We start from the raw sequence: 18,904 nt of genomic DNA, 5'->3' as shown, positions 1-18,904 counted from the left end.
GAGAGGATATCCCGATTTCGGACAAATTACAAATTGAAGTAGGTCCCCTGCGGGGAGAACATGCATTTTTGGTAGCCAAACACACCCCGATGAATTTGTTAGGAAGAGATTTGTTGTGCAGAATGGGATGTACCATAACATGCAAGCAAGACGGAGTCTTCATAGATGCTCCGCTGGCATTGCAAGAGGAAGTAATGACCCTCATGATGACCGAACTCGGACCGGTAGTCTATTGGTTGCGGGTTGTGTCACAAAAGGGGAGAGATAAACTGACTAGGGATTGGGAAAGTGCAAAAAGATTGCGGGACGTAGAGGAATGGTTGCGTGGCAACGACATTGAATTGAAAGAAGTGGAACTGCCTTTGCACTGTACGGTCTATTATGACGAAACAGGGCAGGATTTTGATTACTCGGACAGAGTACATGAGGAGTACGCTACCACACGCACTTTAATGACAACCACTTTGTGGATCGGAAAAGAGGGAGCGGCAATGGAGGTGGAGCTAACCGCCAAGGAACGTGAGCTAATGAAGCACAGAGAAGGACTTACCCCGCACGTCTCAATGGCGGTCGGTAAAGGTCATAGTGCCGAAGAACTGGGAAGAATCCTGACCAGGTTGAGATGTGCCTCGGAACCACCAGGGAGGGATAGTGAAACCCAGAGCACTTTACAGGCCAGTCGACGGGGGGATGGATGGAAGGTATGCTTACCTGATCAGATTTTGTCATGTATGCTGGAAAGGCATGAGATGAACAGCGAAAGGCCACGCCGCCAGGCCAACAGGGAAACGAGAACGGAGGAAAGACTACAGGAAGTACCTGTTGAATTATGGACACGACATCCGAATGACGTGGGCAGAGTGCTAGCCGCAACGCCCGTGTCTATCCAGGTAAAGGAGGGGGTACCCCTGCCTCGAGTGGCTCAATACCCGTTGCGCAAAGAGGCAATAGAAGGGATCGCTCCGGTGATAGCATCATTACGCGACCAAGGGGTGATAATACCTACTAAGAGCCAATGTAACACACCAATCCTGCCGGTGGAGAAGCCCGGAGGAAACAAATGGAGGTTCGTACAAGATCTGCGAGCAGTGAATAAGTGTGTGAAAGTGTCCTTTCCCGTGGTGCCACACCCGGTTACGATACTGTCAGGGGTGCCGTCCACTGCGACGCACTTTTCCGTGGTAGACTTGTGCTCGGCGTTCTTTAGCATACCGCTAGCCAAAGAGTCGCAACACTTGTTTGCCTTCAGCTACGACGGACAACAATACACCTGGACTGTACTTCCGCAGGGGTTCTGCGATAGTCCAACGCTCTTCTCGCAGGCTCTGAAGGAGGACCTGGAGGACATAGAGCTCCCGGAAGGATCAGTCATGATACAATATGTGGACGACCTGTTGGTATGCTCGGACAATCAAACGAAATGTGAAACGGACACTGTAGCGCTGTTAACAGCTCTCGCCCGAAAGGGCCACAAAGTCAGCAAAGACAAATTACAGTTTTCGCAGCCAAAGGTGACGTATTTGGGACATATACTGGAACAGGGGAAGAGGAGCCTCGGAGCTGAACGGGTGGAGACAATCCTAGAGCACCCAAAACCCACTACATTGCGACAATTGCGGCGGTTCCTCGGAATGACGGGGTACTGCCGGCAGTGGATCCCTGATTATGCAGTTAGGGCGCGATCACTGTACGACATGGTAAAGGAGGCAGAGGGGGATAAGATCTCCTGGATGAATGGTGCGAACAAAGACTTTGAAACATTGAAGCAGGCCTTGTCAAAGGCACCAGCATTGGGGCTACCGAACTATGATCTTCCCTTCACCCTATTCGTCCATGAAAGAGGAGGGTTCGCCCAAGCGGTGCTGACGCAAGAACACGGAGGAAAGAATAGGCCGATTGCGTACTACAGTAGTCATTTGGACTCGGTCGCCGCCACCTATCCTGGGTGCTTACGGGCAGTAGCAGCAACGCAATACGCAGTGACCGCAACAGCAACGCTGGTTTTGGGTTCTCCGCTGACCGTGAAGGTGCCGCATGATGTGGCGGCGCTGATACGGCAAAATAAGACCCAACATATATCAGCGGCACGAGCAGTTCATCATGATTTGGTGCTGTTGCAGGCAACTAATATAACGATTGAAAGATGTTCGCCACTGAACCCGGCCTCCCTAATGCCAACGGGCGATGAGGGAGAGGCGCATGTGTGCGAACGAGTATTGGTGGAAGAGACAAAGGCTAGACGTGACCTACAGGAAGCCCCGATCGAGAATGCGGAATTGGAACTGTTCGTGGATGGAGCGGCGAGGAAGAACCGATGGGGAAAAACCATCGCTAGCTTTGCAGTATGCACCGCAAGCGCCACCTTGAGGAAACAATTGTTACCAAAGGGATTTTCAGCCCAACAAGCTGAGCTGGAAGCGTTGATATGCGGGTGTGAGCTGGGTGCGGGTAAGACATTGAACATATACACAGATTCTAGGTATGCCTGGGGCATCTTACATGACTCTGCTGCCATTTGGGCCTTGCGTGGCTTTAAGACGTCCTCAGGGAAGGTTATCCGACACGGGGACCTGATCAAACGACTAATACGAGCAGCACAAGAGCCGCAACAGATTGCAGTGATTAAATGCAAAGCTCACACAGGAGGGACAGATGAAGTGTCAAAAGGCAACGAAAGAGCAGATTTAGCGGCAAAAGCAGTGCTCGATGAGGAGGAGGCGAACCCACAACCAACGACCGAACTTTACGTGGAGCAAATGGTAGACGGCCCACAAACGCAAGAACAGCTGAAGGACCTGCAGGTCTCCGCAACTATGGAAGAACAAGAATCATGGAGGGTGAAGGAGGGTGCAAAGCAAAACATACATGGAGTATGGGTGGATGAGCGAAATAGACCATTTGTACCCCGGATATTGCTACCGTGGCTAGCCCTCACTGCACATGCGCAGGGCCATATGGGAATAAAAGGGGTGGCGGAAATTATTCGTCAAACCTGGAATGCCCCAGGTGTAACAACAGCAGCAACAGAGGTGGTTAGCAATTGTGCAACCTGTGGTAGACATAACAGGAAGTATGCCGCCAATAAACGGGGAGCACACCCACCCCCATCCGGACCGTTTCAACACCTTCAGATGGATTTTATAAAAATGCCAGCATACAAACATCACCAATATGTGCTGGTAATTGTGGATATGTTTTCTAAGTGGGTAGAGGCCTTTGCCACGACCAATCAGGAAGCTGATACAGTGGCCAAACTACTTTTACAGGAAGTAATTCCGCGATTTGGGATTCCAACACGACTATCCGCGGACCAAGGAGGGTCTTTCACGGCAAAAGTAATGGAAAAGGTAGCCGAAGGCTTGGGTATCAACCAGAAACTGCATTGTCCGTACCACCCCCAGTCAGCAGGGGCAGTAGAAAGAGAGAACCAAACCCTAAAGCAGACGCTTTCCAAACTCTGCGAGGGCCAGTCAATGCCCTGGCCAGACGTGCTGCCGATAGCGCTCATGAAAATGCGGGCAACAAATAATGCCACAAGGGGGCTCTCGCCCCACGAAATAATAACAGGACGTCCTATACAGTTACCGGTCTCGGCTCCGCCAGATATGGGAGATTGGGATTTGGCATGTATGACTGACGGAATGATGAACTATTGCAGAACACTCACTGCTACCATTAGGGCTTTTCACTCACAGGTACAAGAAGCATTGCCGATACCTACTGGAGACCCGTTACATGATTTCCAACCTGCTGAACGAGTTTGGGTGAAAGAGTTCCTGCGGAAAGACGCCCTGCAACCCAAGTGGACCGGGCCCTACACTGTACTTTTGACCACGCTCTCGGCCGTCAAAGTGAGGGGTAAGAGTGCATGGATACACCACTCACACTGTAAACGAGCACCCAAGGAAGCCGCTGAAACTAGGGAACCGGAGGAGGTAACCCCAGCAGAGGTTCCGGCTGTGTCCGATTCAGTCTTTTACCGGGATAGTGAAGACGACGACGAGGGAGAAGACGTGATATCTCTACAGAGACCCCCTCCACCGCCACCAAACCAAGACGGGGCTGGCCCAGCAGGACAGGGTGAGATAGTACAGGAAGACCCACTGCAAGCAGAGCCAGGTGCCCCGCCGGACCCGGGACCTGAAAACGTAGACAACAGGGATCCTGAAAGACCAGCGCTAGAACCAAACGCCCCGCCAGACGTGGAGCCGGAACCTGGACCAGGCACCCTGCCAAACGTGGAACAGGCAGGTTTAAGCGACAACAACATTGTAATACAGGAAACGGCGACAGGAACTTTGACGACACAACATGCAACTCCTGGTGCTAGCGCTGCTCCTGTGCGAGGGCGGCCTGTCACTAGGCAGCAAACCGACAGCCTTAGACCCCGAGAACCATACACGCCTCCTACACCTCGACCACGAAAGGGGAAACGGGAGTGAGTTAGCAACTTCTTTACAGCGAAGCAGGAGAGGAGTACCGAGAGAGGTGACAGCAAGCAAATATGCAAATTTTGGGACAACCCATAACAAGGAGTTAGACACAGTAAGAGTCTTTTCAGTTCACCGTACCCAACCTTTTTCGTCCATGATTCCACACATTAGGGACATAAAGGCACCGCTGCTCCGACCTCAACAACTCATAGAAATACCCTGCATCCTGGCAGAGGGGTCTAGTGACCTGGTAGAACGACACAAGGAACTTAAGGCCATCATATGGTACTACGAGATTGCGGGGCGGGTTCTCTTAGTAGCTCGACAAGTAAAGAAACAGAGAGGGCAAAAGGGATCCTACAACAGACAAGGATATGAATGGGGCCAGCATGCAAGTCTGATAACTAGAATTCCACAAGTACCAGATGACACCAAGTTGGCATACTTTTGCCGCGTTCGATGGAGCAACCATACAGCATGGCTTAATTGGATACACTTTGATGTACGCAGACAGGGGCCGCCGACAAGGCCCCCCGAATACCTTTGTAGCCCTAACCACGGAGATAGCAAACATTGAAAACCGGAGTGAGTGCTGGGTGTGCCTTAAACCACCATCTGGCCTCGTGACCGGACTTCCTCTTTTCGTACTACCATTAACCATCTTCAATCATGTAACCGGACCAGTAGAAGGGCTCGAAGCTAAGACCTCAGCCCGTGGTTATACACAACGGGTCTATGCAGGGAAGAATCCGAGTGCTAATGTAATGGTGGTACCATCTCCCCTATGGGTAGAAAACACCAGGGGAGCGGTCTGTTTTACAGGACAGGGAGCAAACAGAATGGGGAAGTCAGAGTGTGAGATTCAACTTCCCCTCCCAAAATCAACTGACCAGGAAGTCATCGCTGTTAACCCGGACACCCAGGTAGAGGAGCAAGTAACATTCACAATAAGAGCAGCCTTACACCATGACAACGGAATGATCCCGCCAAAAGGCATTCACTTGGTCTGCGGGGACAAGGCTTACCCCTACCTACCGAAAGGGTGGGAAGGGAGTTGTTATTTAGCTTCAGTATTTCCGGACAGCAGGATTAAGACCACTTTTTACCCTACCCCTGCATCACCACGGCATCGACGCAGCACATCAGAGACAGGGGATCCAGAGGGATGGGCCGGTGTATCAGAGCGCTTAGGGGTGATCAAAGGCACCTAGTGGGAGAAGGCTCTTGGTTTTTTTATGCCACATGCCGGTACTACTATTAATAGCATTAGGTTAGATGAGCTTTCGCAAGTTTTGGAATATTTAGGTAATGTAACCATGGCTTACTATACAGAATTGACAGAGATGTTGGTATCAATGCGCGCTATGGTAATGCAGAACAGAGTAGCTTTAGATATGCTTCTAGCAGAGCAAGGAGGGGTATGCGGGATGATTGAAGGAGAATGTTGCGTCTGGATCCCGGACCCAAAGGACATAACTGATCGTGCGGTGACCCGAATTAAAAAGGTGGTGGAAGTTCTCACAAGCAATCGAGTGGAACGTGAGGAAGGTTATGCATGGTGGAAGTCGATCTTCCAGGGCTGGGGAGGTTGGTTGTTGCGACTAATAGGGTCAGTACTTTTAATCATTGTGGTGGTAATTTTTGGGGTGTTTCTAATCAAACTTCTCATTACCATTTGTTTGAAGAAGTGCTGCGCAGCGTCACCCCTCACCCAGGCCATTATAATAATTAACAGCGAACTCTCTGTTGAGGACGACTTGGCCAGTGATGGGGAGGGGGACGACCAAGGCCTTCAGGGGGACGTCATACACGTGGACCTAGGCCAAGGTTTACAACCATTCCTCCTTGTTGAAGCAGATAACTAACCCAGGAGAGAGTGCGTGTTGTTTTGCCTTCCAGTGCAAGATGTGACTCCTGCGCTGGACGAGCTTACACCCGTGCCTTGAGTACTACTTTTGCTACTTGCTTATGTATAATTGTTTAAACAATAGTATTACCACTGCTGCTAACATAGAACAGTATTACATGTTAATATGGTGTGGACTTAGCATTGAATTCATATACTGCAGCTTAAACGGGAGGCATGTGGCAGTGGGTAGGACAAAAAAAAGGGAAGACAATGGTAACAGAAGCTAACCTGAACCACCGGCAGTTGGGGACTTCTCATTTGGAGAATGTTGATGGTTATCCACGGCATTCGTAAATCCCGTTTGGCAGGTGCGGGGGCCTAGGGGTAGCTGTTACAGGAACCAAATAGGGGTCCACTCGGTCGGTGAGTATCAGGTGTGGCTGGGTATGGTCAAAATATGACCAAGGAGGGAAACTGTTATGATGATATGCTAGGTGGTCATATTTTGGATCATTAGCTGTGTGTTGATCAGCTGTCGGGATTCTTACCTTGCTTACCTTGCTTTAAAATGTTGCTTTAAATGTTTCAGGCTACCAATGTTCCATGCACCCCACTGTTTTTGGACAGCGCCCAGCTGTTTCTGTTTCTTGGAAACTAAGCCCTTATCACCCTTCCTGTTGCTCTGTGGTGGTGTGCCCTTAGTGCGACCTTGGAGAGAACTGTGGAACTGTTCCTTCAGTGTATGCTGCCCACACATTCCTATTCTCAGTGATCACCAAAGCTTTGCCTTTGTTATCAGCAGGTGCTAGTGAAGGAGTGTAGGAAGCTTGGAAAGTTATTAGTTTGCAAGACTTGCATATCTGAGAGTTGTGTAGGTGGCTTGGAAACTGTGGTTGCATATCTGAGAATTGACCGGTTCAACTTCCCCTAGGGCCCCGAGGGAGGGGGGAAAGAAGCCCACTGCCACATTTATTTCTTTTATTTCTTTGTTTCTTTATCCCTTAGCATACACTTTTAGTCCACACCCAGTTTTGCTTCTACACTTTTAGTCCACACCCAGTTTTGCTTTTGTGTGATTATATATATATGTGATGGTTTTGAAGCATATTCTCAATGTGATTCGGGGGAGCCTGACTGAAGGGTCACTGAGTCACATTCCGCATGCGTGTGGTCTTCGGAAATAAAACGTGTAATTCGAGGATCCTCATCTGACTCTGTCATCTTACTCGGCCGAGTGGAGAGTCATAACAGAAAGGACTGGGAAGTGGCTGTGTGCTGTGTGCAGGAAGGGTGTCGGAGTGAACTCCATTCCGCGTACAATGTGTGCTGAATGGGTTCATCTAAAATGTAGTGGTGTGAGAGGGTCATTAACCAGTGTGGCAGCTACATTCAAGTGTAAGGTGTGCATAGAGGGAGCTGCAGATGAAGGAATTGTTGAGTTGGATCTTGGAGATGGTGTGAAGCTGGAAGGTGTGAAAACATTTTGCGATCACAGAGATATGCTGAATGGAGAAGGTGGATCAGACTCATCGACGGTTGCGTGAGTGAGATGTGCATGGAAGAAGTTTCGGGAACTGAGTGGCGTGCTGACGAAGAGGGGAGTGTCGTTGAATCTGAAGGGAAAGGTGTATGCTACATGTGTAAGGAGTACGATGATTTATGGGAGTGAGACATGGGTACTGAACATGGAGCAGCAACAAAGGCTGGAAAGGGTGGAAATGCGAATGGTTCGGTGGATGTGTGGAGTATCGTTGAGAGAGAGGAAGACAAATGATGACTTGCGGAAGATGATGGGAATAGAGTCTGTAATGGATGTTGTGAAGAGAAACAGGTTGAGATGGTGGGTCATGTGTTGAGGAAGGATGAAAGTGACTGGGTGAGAGGAGTGTTGGAAATGAGTGTAGTAGGAAGTAGAGGACGGGGAAGACCGAGAAAAACTTGGCTAAAGGTGGTGGACGAAGAAATGTGGGCAAGGGGATTAAGAAGGGAGATGCAAAAAATAGGGTAAAGTGGAGAAGATTGTCATGGGGCCCGCAAGGCTAACCCCTGCTTTAGCAGGTAAAATGGCCTTTAAATGCGTGTGTGTGTGTGTATGTATGTATGTATGTATGTATGTATGTATGTATGTATGTATGTATGTATGTATGTATGTATGTATGTGTGTGTGTGTGTGTGTGTGTGTGTGTGTGTGTGTGTGTCATGCATATGACCCATGTACTGTATTTGGAGGTGGGAAAGCGAGGTCAAACATTTCACCATATTTTGGGACTGAACAGATGGCTCATTTTCTTATCTTGCCATTTTAAAATTTATTTTGTTAAATCAAATACAGAGGTCAATTGCCCTTTTCTAACCGTGTAAGAAGAGGATGCCTCACTCCAGGAATGACACAAGTGCACTTGGGCTAACTGATCCTTTTCCGTCTTGACCATGGCGAGAAAATCTAATGGTTCAGCGGGCAACCGCACCTGCAGGGAAGGAAGGGGGGTTGTGGGGATAGGAGAAAGATGGAAGGGCAGGGGGGAAAGGATAGATAAGGCAGAGGTGGTGGAGAATGCGCAAGGCGTGTATGCGAGAAGCACCGAGAAGGGCGGGAGCGGGGGGAGAGGGGGGGAGGTGTGCGAGAAGGGAAACGGGGTGTGCGAGATGGACCGAGAAGGGAAACGGGGTGTGCGAGATGGACCGAGAAGGGAAACGGGGTGTGCGAGATGGACCGAGAAGGGAAACGGGGTGTGCGAGATGGACCGAGAAGGGAAACGGGGTGTGCGAGATGGACCGAGAAGGGAAACGGGGTGTGCGAGATGGACCGAGAAGGGAAACGGGGTGTGCGAGATGGACCGAGAAGGGAAACGGGGTGTGCGAGATGGACCGAGAAGGGAAACGGGGTGTGCGAGATGGACCGAGAAGGGAAACGGGGTGTGCGAGATGGACCGAGAAGGGAAACGGGGTGTGCGAGATGGACCGAGAAGGGAAACGGGGTGTGCGAGATGGACCGAGAAGGGAAACGGGGTGTGCGAGATGGACCGAGAAGGGAAACGGGGTGTGCGAGATGGACCGAGAAGGGAAACGGGGTGTGCGAGATGGACCGAGAAGGGAAACGGGGTGTGCGAGATGGACCGAGAAGGGAAACGGGGTGTGCGAGATGGACCGAGAAGGGAAACGGGGTGTGCGAGATGGACCGAGAAGGGAAACGGGGTGTGCGAGATGGACCGAGAAGGGAAACGGGGTGTGCGAGATGGACCGAGAAGGGAAACGGGGTGTGCGAGATGGACCGAGAAGGGAAACGGGGTGTGCGAGATGGACCGAGAAGGGAAACGGGGTGTGCGAGATGGACCGAGAAGGGAAACGGGGTGTGCGAGATGGACCGAGAAGGGAAACGGGGTGTGCGAGATGGACCGAGAAGGGAAACGGGGTGTGCGAGATGGACCGAGAAGGGAAACGGGGTGTGCGAGATGGACCGAGAAGGGAAACGGGGTGTGCGAGATGGACCGAGAAGGGAAACGGGGTGTGCGAGATGGACCGAGAAGGGAAACGGGGTGTGCGAGATGGACCGAGAAGGGAAACGGGGTGTGCGAGATGGACCGAGAAGGGAAACGGGGTGTGCGAGATGGACCGAGAAGGGAAACGGGGTGTGCGAGATGGACCGAGAAGGGAAACGGGGTGTGCGAGATGGACCGAGAAGGGAAACGGGGTGTGCGAGATGGACCGAGAAGGGAAACGGGGTGTGCGAGATGGACCGAGAAGGGAAACGGGGTGTGCGAGATGGACCGAGAAGGGAAACGGGGTGTGCGAGATGGACCGAGAAGGGAAACGGGGTGTGCGAGATGGACCGAGAAGGGAAACGGGGTGTGCGAGATGGACCGAGAAGGGAAACGGGGTGTGCGAGATGGACCGAGAAGGGAAACGGGGTGTGCGAGATGGACCGAGAAGGGAAAGGGGGTGTGCGAGATGGACCGAGAAGAGAAAGGGGGTGTGCGAGATGGATAGAAAATGAAAAGGGGTGCCAGAAGGAAGCCGGTTAGGGTGCAGGCAAGAGCACATGTAGGTGTGCACAACTCATGCATCAACTCACACACTGCCAATGTTTGAACATCCAAAAGAATCCTCATTTTTGACGTGCTACAGCCCTCAACTCAATCCAAACATTCTGAACTCATTCAACTACAAAGGCTCGACATTCAATTTCGCTCCTCTCAGAATCATTATGTGCTGCCCCCAGCGACATGTCTGTTCACATCATCTATCACCATGCCCCACCCTCAGTCCTATTGTAATCAACCAATTTATCAGTGGGTTGGCTCAAGTAATGGTCACATTCAAGGTAGCCGTTGACACTTCATTCAAATACATGCTCAAATGTCACAGCACAAGCCAAGACCAACGGTTCACCAAGTTTGAGTGAAAATGTCTGGAATAAATTCACAACGAACCCCCAAAATAAAATAACCACCTGCTGGACATCTTCAAAAAAAACTTACCCTGCATAGGCCAAAGATGCAATATTTTTGGAACAATGCACACTTTCTTTTGACTTCGTCTTCCCCCAACAAATAACTATGCAAATCATCCAAACACTAACAGCTCTCCATTTTCTTCAATTGCTTAATCCCAAACTTCCTCTTTTTTTTTGTATTCTTCCCATCTCCCAAGATTCCAATCCCATTGCCTTATCTTTTCTAAATGCAATCCCAAACCACAAAACTTATAAGGAATTTATGCCATTAATAAAAATTTCTGTAAATGCTGACTAACATTTTGTGGAGGTGTGACAGACACACATTGTGCTTAAATATAAAATTCATTTAAAAAATAAAATTGTGCATGGAAGAAAATGGCCAAAACAATCAATGAGATCTCATCTCTCATCCATGATATCCAATCACTCTCTCATCCACGATAAGTCCAGCAGTGCAACCGATCAAGCACCCCACCATACATCATCAATTCTACATCAAGGGAAGCACACCCACACATGCCATATAGACCACCCAGCAGAATGAAGAACAAAACCTGTCATAGGGCAGAGGAGCGCATTGTGGGCCAACGGCCATCCATTTGTAATGCCCAACTGTGTCTGCGGACGTCCTCCTGCAGTTGGGTTACTTTTTATTAGGAGGTTGGTGGCAGGATTTGCACTCTGGCTACCGTAAAACACTACATCCCACAAAACATACCAAAAGCAAAATAAATCCACACCTGCCCTTCACAGGGCAGCTCACCGGATGTGACGGGATTGGGGCAAAGCCTTCGGGACCCCCAATCTTTGATGATCGGAGGGAAACCGCAGGGTAACCTTCCAGGGTCAGATTGCGGTGGTGTGTGTCGGGGTGGTGCTGATGTGTCATCCACCAGATGGCGGTCTCCTTGGGTTAACCTGAGGCGGTCTCTTTGGGTGGGTGCCTGGAACGTCCTATCCCTAAGAAAGGGTGATGACCTGTCTCTGTTATCTGAGCTCAAGCATTTGGAAATCGGTATTGCAGCACTCTCTGAGATTCAGAGACCAGATTGCGGCGAGACCGTGGCAGGTGGTTACACCTACTATTGGTCTGGTCACTGATGGTTACCATGCACAAGGAGTTGCTGTAGCTGTGTCCAATAAGCTGACTTCAATGATAATTGAGGTAAAACCGGTCAACGAGCGTATTATGAGACGAAGGATTCGCTCACATTCAGTTCCTCCTGGCTTCCCTAGACAAGCTCACATCAGCCAACCGACCCGAGGACTTTCACATCACAGCCACATATGAGCCTGATGAGCATAAGCGACAACTACTGCTATGGAAGGGTGTATACCCCGATGAGCATATGGACTCCTGGGAGAGATTCACAGATCCCCTACCATCCCAGGAGGCCTTCTACAGCAAGCTCAGTGAAGAAAACATCAGCAAAGAGGATTACACACATACCGAAAAGGTTTGGACCACTTTTGGGTGCAAAGACATGGGAGACTACCATGACCTCTACCTCTGCACAGACGTGCTGCTTCTGGCAGATGTCTTTGAAACCTTCAGAAAGACCTGCAAGTGGCAATATGGACTAGACGCTGCCCACTACTACGTGAGTCCTAGCCTGAGCTGGGACGTGCTCCTGAAGAAAATCGGCGTAGAGCTCAAACTTCTCACGGACTATGACCAGTACCTCTTCATCGAGAAGGGTCTGCACGGAGGCATCTCCACGATCTCAAAATGCCATGCAAAAGCAAGCAACCCACATTTCAAAGGGTACGACTCAAGCAAACCTAATAGTCATATCTTATACCTCGATGCCAACAACCTATACGGCTGGGCCATGAGCCAGACACTGCCAACAGGTGGCTTTGAGTGGGTAGAGGACTGCGGGCAGCTTGCTGGGAGCATTGCAGATCATCTGGCAGACAGCCCTCTGGGCTACATCTTAGAAGTGGATCTAGAATATCCTGAGGAGCTGCACGACAAGCACAATGCCTATACGGTGGCACGTAAGCGCATGGTAGTTCAGAAGGAGCGGATGTCGGAATACCGGCAAGAACTTAGGGGGGCGTCGGTCGAAGTAATAAAGATGGTGCCAAACCTCTTCGACAAGATCAAGTATGTGCTGGACTACCGCAACCTTCAGCTCTATCTCTCCGTGGGAATGAGGCTTAAGAAGGTCCACCAAGCTCTGGAGTTCAACCAGAGCCCCTGGATGGAGCCCGACATCCAGATGTGCACAGACCTTCGCAAGGAGGCCACCAGAGACTTCGAAAAGGATCTCCACAAGCTCATGAACAATTCTGTCTTTGGCAAGAGGATGGAAAACTTGCACAAGTGTATAGATGTTAAGCTGGTCCGTGCCCATGAGGAGAACAAGTTGTGGCACCGAATCTCATGCCCAAGATTTGCACGGCAGAAGATATTCAATAACGACCTCACTGCTCTTCACATACATAAATGCATACTGGTGCTACATCGACCTGTCTATCTGGATATGAGCATCCTGGACCTCTCCAAGCATCTCATGAATTATTTCTATAACAACCACCTTAAGGCCCAGTATGGAGAATGTTTTCAGCTGTTATACTAAGATACGGACTCTCTCCTCCTCGAGATCCAGACAGAGGGTGTATATGCAGAGATGACCACACACGCAGAGCTCTACGACACGAGCGACTACCCAAAGGACCACCCGCTTCACAGTGTCAAAAACAAGAAGGTCCTAGGTAAAATGAAGGACGAGTGTGCCGGCTGTCCCGTCGCCGAGTATATGGGTCTGCGTTTGAAGATGTACTCGATCCAGAGGTCTGATGAAAAGGGGATCCGGAAGGCAAAGGGTGTGAAGAAGTGTGCTGTAAAGAAGCACCTTCACCATGAGCAGTACAAAGAGGCTCTCTGACAGGAAAACCTTCAGGCATGGAATGGATATGCTGAGAGGCAAGTTGTACCAGATCTATGGTATACTGGTAAACAAGGTGTCTTTATCCCCCTGCGACTCCGAGCAGTCAGGGGTGCAAATTAACGGCCGCCCGGTCGCCAATGGCGCCTAACTTTTGTGCTGGGCAGGTACACAATACTGCCTTACCTGCCCGGCTGGCGAATCACCGGTGATTCCTGTTATTTTGTACAATTTGTACTAGCTTCTCTACTAGTTTTCTCAACTAGAACTACTGTTTTTGTCCGCAGAAATTACCGGTAATTCTGCGGCGGCCATTTTGTGTTTTCATCTCGTTCCAAATCACGCGTGATTGCGCGAGATTTGACGGTTTGGCGCGGTTTGGACGCATTTTCTCATGCCCAGGTTGGTTAAATGAGTGAATTTGGGTGAATGAGTGAGTTTCATGGGTGAGGTTACGTGAATGAGTGAGTTTGATGAGGCTTTTGGGTTAATGAGTGAGTTAGATGAGTGAGGTTAGATGAATGAGTGAGTTTGATGGATGAGGTTGGGTGAATGAGTGAGTTTGATGGGTGAGGTTGGGTGAATGAGTGAGTTTGATGGGTGAGGTTGGGTTAATGCGTGAGTTTGATGGGTGAGGTTGGGTGAATGAGTGAGTTTGATGGGTGAGGTTAGGTGGATGAGTGAGTTTATATGTGATGTTGGGTGGACGAGTAGTACCTCCACCATTGTCTATCACCCACCCCACCGCCCCCTCCACCCCATCGTCCATCACCCACAACCCCACCCCCATCGTCCATCAGCCACAACCACCCCATCACCCACAAAAATGCCCCCCCCAGCACTACTCATAACCCCCCTGCCCCATCACCCACACAAAAAAGGTCCCCCCCCCCCATCACCCACAACCTCCTCCTCCCTGCATCATCCCCCCACCCCCACCCCACTCATCCATCCATCTAACTCACTCATCCACCCAACTCACTCATTCTGCAAACCTCCTCTATTAAACTCACTCATCCAACCAACCTCACTCATCAAACTCACTCACGTGAGTATATTAAAAGTGTTTGATATCAAATTTGTGACTTTTGTCTTTATTTTATCGGGCCGGTAGAAATTCTGCTGGGCCGGTAACTTTTTCTAGTCACCGGCCCTGCTGGCCGGTGGATAAAAATGTTAATTTGCACCCGTTAGTGGATCGTGAAAAATGGTGTTGACACGCTTGCATACGGGCACATTTCTGGCCCCTTTTGATGACCTGACAATAGATGAGACACTTCGTTAAAAGCAGGAGGTGATATTATATTCAAATGAAATACAAATGGAGTCCCAAATTCGCTTAAATGTCTCATAGTATGCCCGAGCAGATGCGGGAAAACTTATTTACTTTTAAAGATGCTCCTTACTCTAGACTTTTTAGATTACGACAATTTAATCATTTTCACGAAGTCAAGCTTTCAACCCGGATATCAACCAAACCCGCACCACAGAATATGGAGAAATCAAACAAGAACCTTATTATATTCGATGATTGTGGAAATGAAAAAACAAATGGTAATGGATTGCTACTATATCAGAGGGAGGCATTCCTCTTGTAATTGTATTTATCTATCAGTCATACTTTCAACTTCCGCGTCGCTAAATAAGAAATAATGCAAATACCTTCATGCTCTTCAAGCTAAACGCGAGAGATACGCAGAATTTTTGGAGACAACTGTTCAACAGTATGTAGTAAAAGCAAATTTGAAGAATTCATGAAGCACACGAAGGGCAAATATAATTATCTCGTTAAAGAAGATGGGATGCTTTTTGATATATTCCAATAAATAGATGGATGCGCAAGAACGAGCAAGAAGATTTAAGGAACGTCAAAGGTTGATTGCCAAGGTAGCCCAACAACAAGACATCCGGAAGAAACGGAGGCAAAAACTCACGGGTGAAGAAGCGTTTGAAAGAAAACAAGAGAAATATTTAAACCACTTCTGAAAGCTTCTCAACACCAAATGGTAGAAAACGGAGGTTTCGACAACTCCTTCAATAGAATACACCCCCAAAAAACTTCAAATGATAAAAGATGTTGGCCAAATGATGAAGCAAGAACTAGAAGATATAGGAGAATTAGAATATGATGAAGAGGCATTATTCCAACAACTGGAGGAGGCAAATTAACCTCCCAATTATGTTGTGAGAGCTCTTCAAAACAATGAATATTCAGTGGATTCAAAAACCATAGCAGGTCTCATTCCAACAGAAGAAGCAGCAATATTCTATCTTGTCAAACAGAAGGTATTGATATTTAATGATAAATTGGCATTCCTAAGCTCTGCTCGATCAAATGTTAAATTAACTCCAAGATTAATGATTCTTCCAACAAAAGATGGGTATCACGATTCAACTTATTTTGATGAATCGTTGAATTTGAAAAATGAGTATGACGGAGTATACATTTACTTACTGGGCTCACTTAACTATGGGGTTTACGTTGCTGGGAAAATTGGTAAGAGGAATGATAAGGGAAAACATATTATTGAAGCATTAAATAAGCTTGGTTCAGGTTCAGGTGTTCGCTTTCCTCCAAATGACCCAGCACAGGCTAGTTAATAGATTGCTATTACTCTGAGGTAGTAGGAAGGCAGGAAACAACAATTGCTTTAATGAGGCTTCAACCATTTTAGACCAGTTGATGAATATGAAAATAATTAATAAAGACCAACAGAAAGATATTATATCCGATATACAATGAGAAGCACGACCTTAAGCTGTAACTTCACAACTAGTGATCACATGGCTTCATTCCCATCCCCACTACAACTTGACCTTGGAAAAAATACGAAGCTTCACTCTTGTCAATGGAAACTTATAATACCCTGTTCAATATTACAGAGAAAAACAAGTTCAGTGATAATCTGGGAAGCGGGTATAAAACGGTAACAATCCCACCCGGAGCATATGAGATTTCTCAAATATCTTCTAAAATTGCGTACCTTATGAAGAAACAAGGGGACATGCTTAAAAAAAAAGCACACTTCAAAATCTAGCATTCAGTTAAAAAACAATTACAAAGTTGATTTCACCATTAAAAATTCAACCAGAGAATTATTGGGTTTCTCCTCAAAAAATATTGAAACGAACGGACTTTATTACAGCGATGATATTGTCCAAATATCTTCAGGTATAAATTCTGCATTGAATCACTGCGATTTGGTTGATGGACCTTACGATGACGGTAAAAGAACAAACGCAATATTCTCCTTCAGTGCGTACTCAACCCCCATTGGATATACTGTATATTAAACATGGAACCCAAAAATCTTGTTTATCTGCCTGTATCAGCTAAAACCATCCACAGAGTAAATTTTTGAATCACCAATCAAAGTAATCACCTGATTTCCTTCAATGGATAAATTATATCCATCAGAATTCACTTGCGAGAAATATATAAATACATTGTGGGCCGGGGGTCGGTGGCGAGAACGACCACTAGGTGGGGAAAGCTTGAGTCGTCTCCCACCAAACTCCCTGGAATTGTAGGCCATCGCTTGGATAACTCCACGAGCCGGCGGGTCGTTTAACCGACCGTGGTCGCCAATATATCAACCGCATAGCGTAGGGTCTATTTGTCTATAACCAATTTACCTAATTAACTACGCGATTTTGACAACCGGGGAAACCACGCCCTCGATACGTCTTGCTCGAACCGGGTCACTCTACCGACTGCGGTGGAGTTCCAACTACCGACTAACAATTCCGGTTCGGGTGCAGCAGAGTGGAAACTGCCAAAGCCGTGCCAGCTGGAATAAACAAATTATCGGGGATAAAACCCCACCTAAACTCAGATCCGAACCATGCTGGACCAATTCAAGAAGGGACGGAAACGAACTGGGAACATTTCTAACAAGTTTTATTTACAGTAAATTCAGACACAAAGCAAGACTTAACTCGAATATGTAAACAAGGAATATTTACAATGATCCAAAAACACTTATTCAGTTCTACTTAAAGACGGGCCCACACGCAGACAAACACACAAATGAAAAGAAACCCAAAGTTCTTTATTGGACCCTCGCAGCCGAGGAGAGAGACAAGCTGGGGGTCAGAGTTCGGATGGGTACCTGGCCGTCGGAGAAAGGGGTACTCCATGCTGCGGCACCTGAAAATGGTCCCTGGTTTGGTCCCCAGTCGCACGTGTGGGACTCGAGGTTCGTGGCAGAGCTCGGATGGTGAATGACCGGGGTCCACGGAGGGGGGTCGGGGTCGCTCCTTCCTTCATTGTAGAGGGCCAGCAGAGACACGTTCGCCGCCTCGACGACCTTCTGCTCAACCCTCGTGACAGCCCTCGTAACAACCACTGTTACCACCCCTTCGTGACAGAAAAAAACCCATCAAAAGTCTCCTCTCAGAGAGTGCTCGGGATATTTATGGGCATTCCTCAGCGGGGAGGGGCCTTGGTGAACACACCTCGCTGTCCGCCAATGATTGAACAGCGTCCCACGGCAGTGTGACCACTCCTTGGCTTTTTTCACAAGATATTGGCTATTCGTTGTTCACCTTGGCGTCTTGGTTTTCTATAGGTTTTCTTGGCGTATAGGTTTTCTATTATCATCGCTTTTCCGAAACCTTGTGAATTCTTGGCTTTTTTCATTGGCTCACCTTGGCATTTATGAAAATGAGGAGTGGTCACACTGTCCCACGGCATACCTTTCCAGGGCAGGGTTTCGGCCTTGTTTGGAGAAAGCCGACCCTCCCCTCCACGCGTGTTCGAGAAAGGTCGTGGTTGTGAAACTGCCTCGAACATCCTCGGGAATCCGTCTCAGGCAAAGGTGCGCTGTGGCCCGCGAACCGAGGGCTGCAAGCACGATGGTACCGTGGATCGTAATTGGCCGAGGGGTCATGCAGATGGGATGGTTGTTCAATGGCTTGTTGGAGGGTTCGTTGGAGGTAAAGATTTAATCACCGAACTAAAAAGAAATCGCAACGCACGCCTTTGATTTTCCAACTAGACAAAAGGAAAGGGATCTGACTACACGCATACTTAACGACATAACTGACTTTTGGGACATCTTCATGTTTAATGATTATGGTTTCCAGATCCGTCACAATATATATATATATATATATATATATATATATATATATATATATATATATATATATATATATATATATATATATATATATATATATATATATATATATATATATATATATATGGACTGTATATATCGTTACGGTTGTGGAAATTCACAGAACACCATTCAGGTTCCCCAGAGGT

At 48.2% G+C, this 18,904-nt stretch overlaps 1 protein-coding gene across 8 annotated transcripts in view; it reads right to left on the bottom strand.

Annotated features, from left to right (window-relative positions):
* Window positions 1-18,904, bottom strand: part of LOC147027878 (uncharacterized) — a 143,169-nt gene that overhangs the window by 81,364 nt on the left and 42,901 nt on the right. For 5 of the 8 annotated variants that reach the window (XM_085877594.1, XM_085877596.1, XM_085877593.1 and 2 more), the window contains exon 6: window positions 8,637-8,750. The exons of the other annotated variants lie outside the window; for them this stretch is intronic. In XM_085877594.1, coding sequence (XP_085733720.1) covers window positions 8,637-8,750 — 114 coding nt within the window. The remainder of the gene's footprint in view (window positions 1-8,636; window positions 8,751-18,904) is intronic. 8 annotated transcript variants of the gene reach the window in all.

This window comes from Eptatretus burgeri, chromosome 4 (genome assembly GCF_056783735.1).
Source record: "Eptatretus burgeri isolate ZD-2024b chromosome 4, Ebu_testis_v1, whole genome shotgun sequence".
Classification (NCBI taxonomy): Eukaryota; Metazoa; Chordata; class Myxini; order Myxiniformes; family Myxinidae; genus Eptatretus; species Eptatretus burgeri.
Note: the sequence above shows the minus strand (reverse complement) of the source record. Positions and strands in the feature narration are given on the sequence as shown.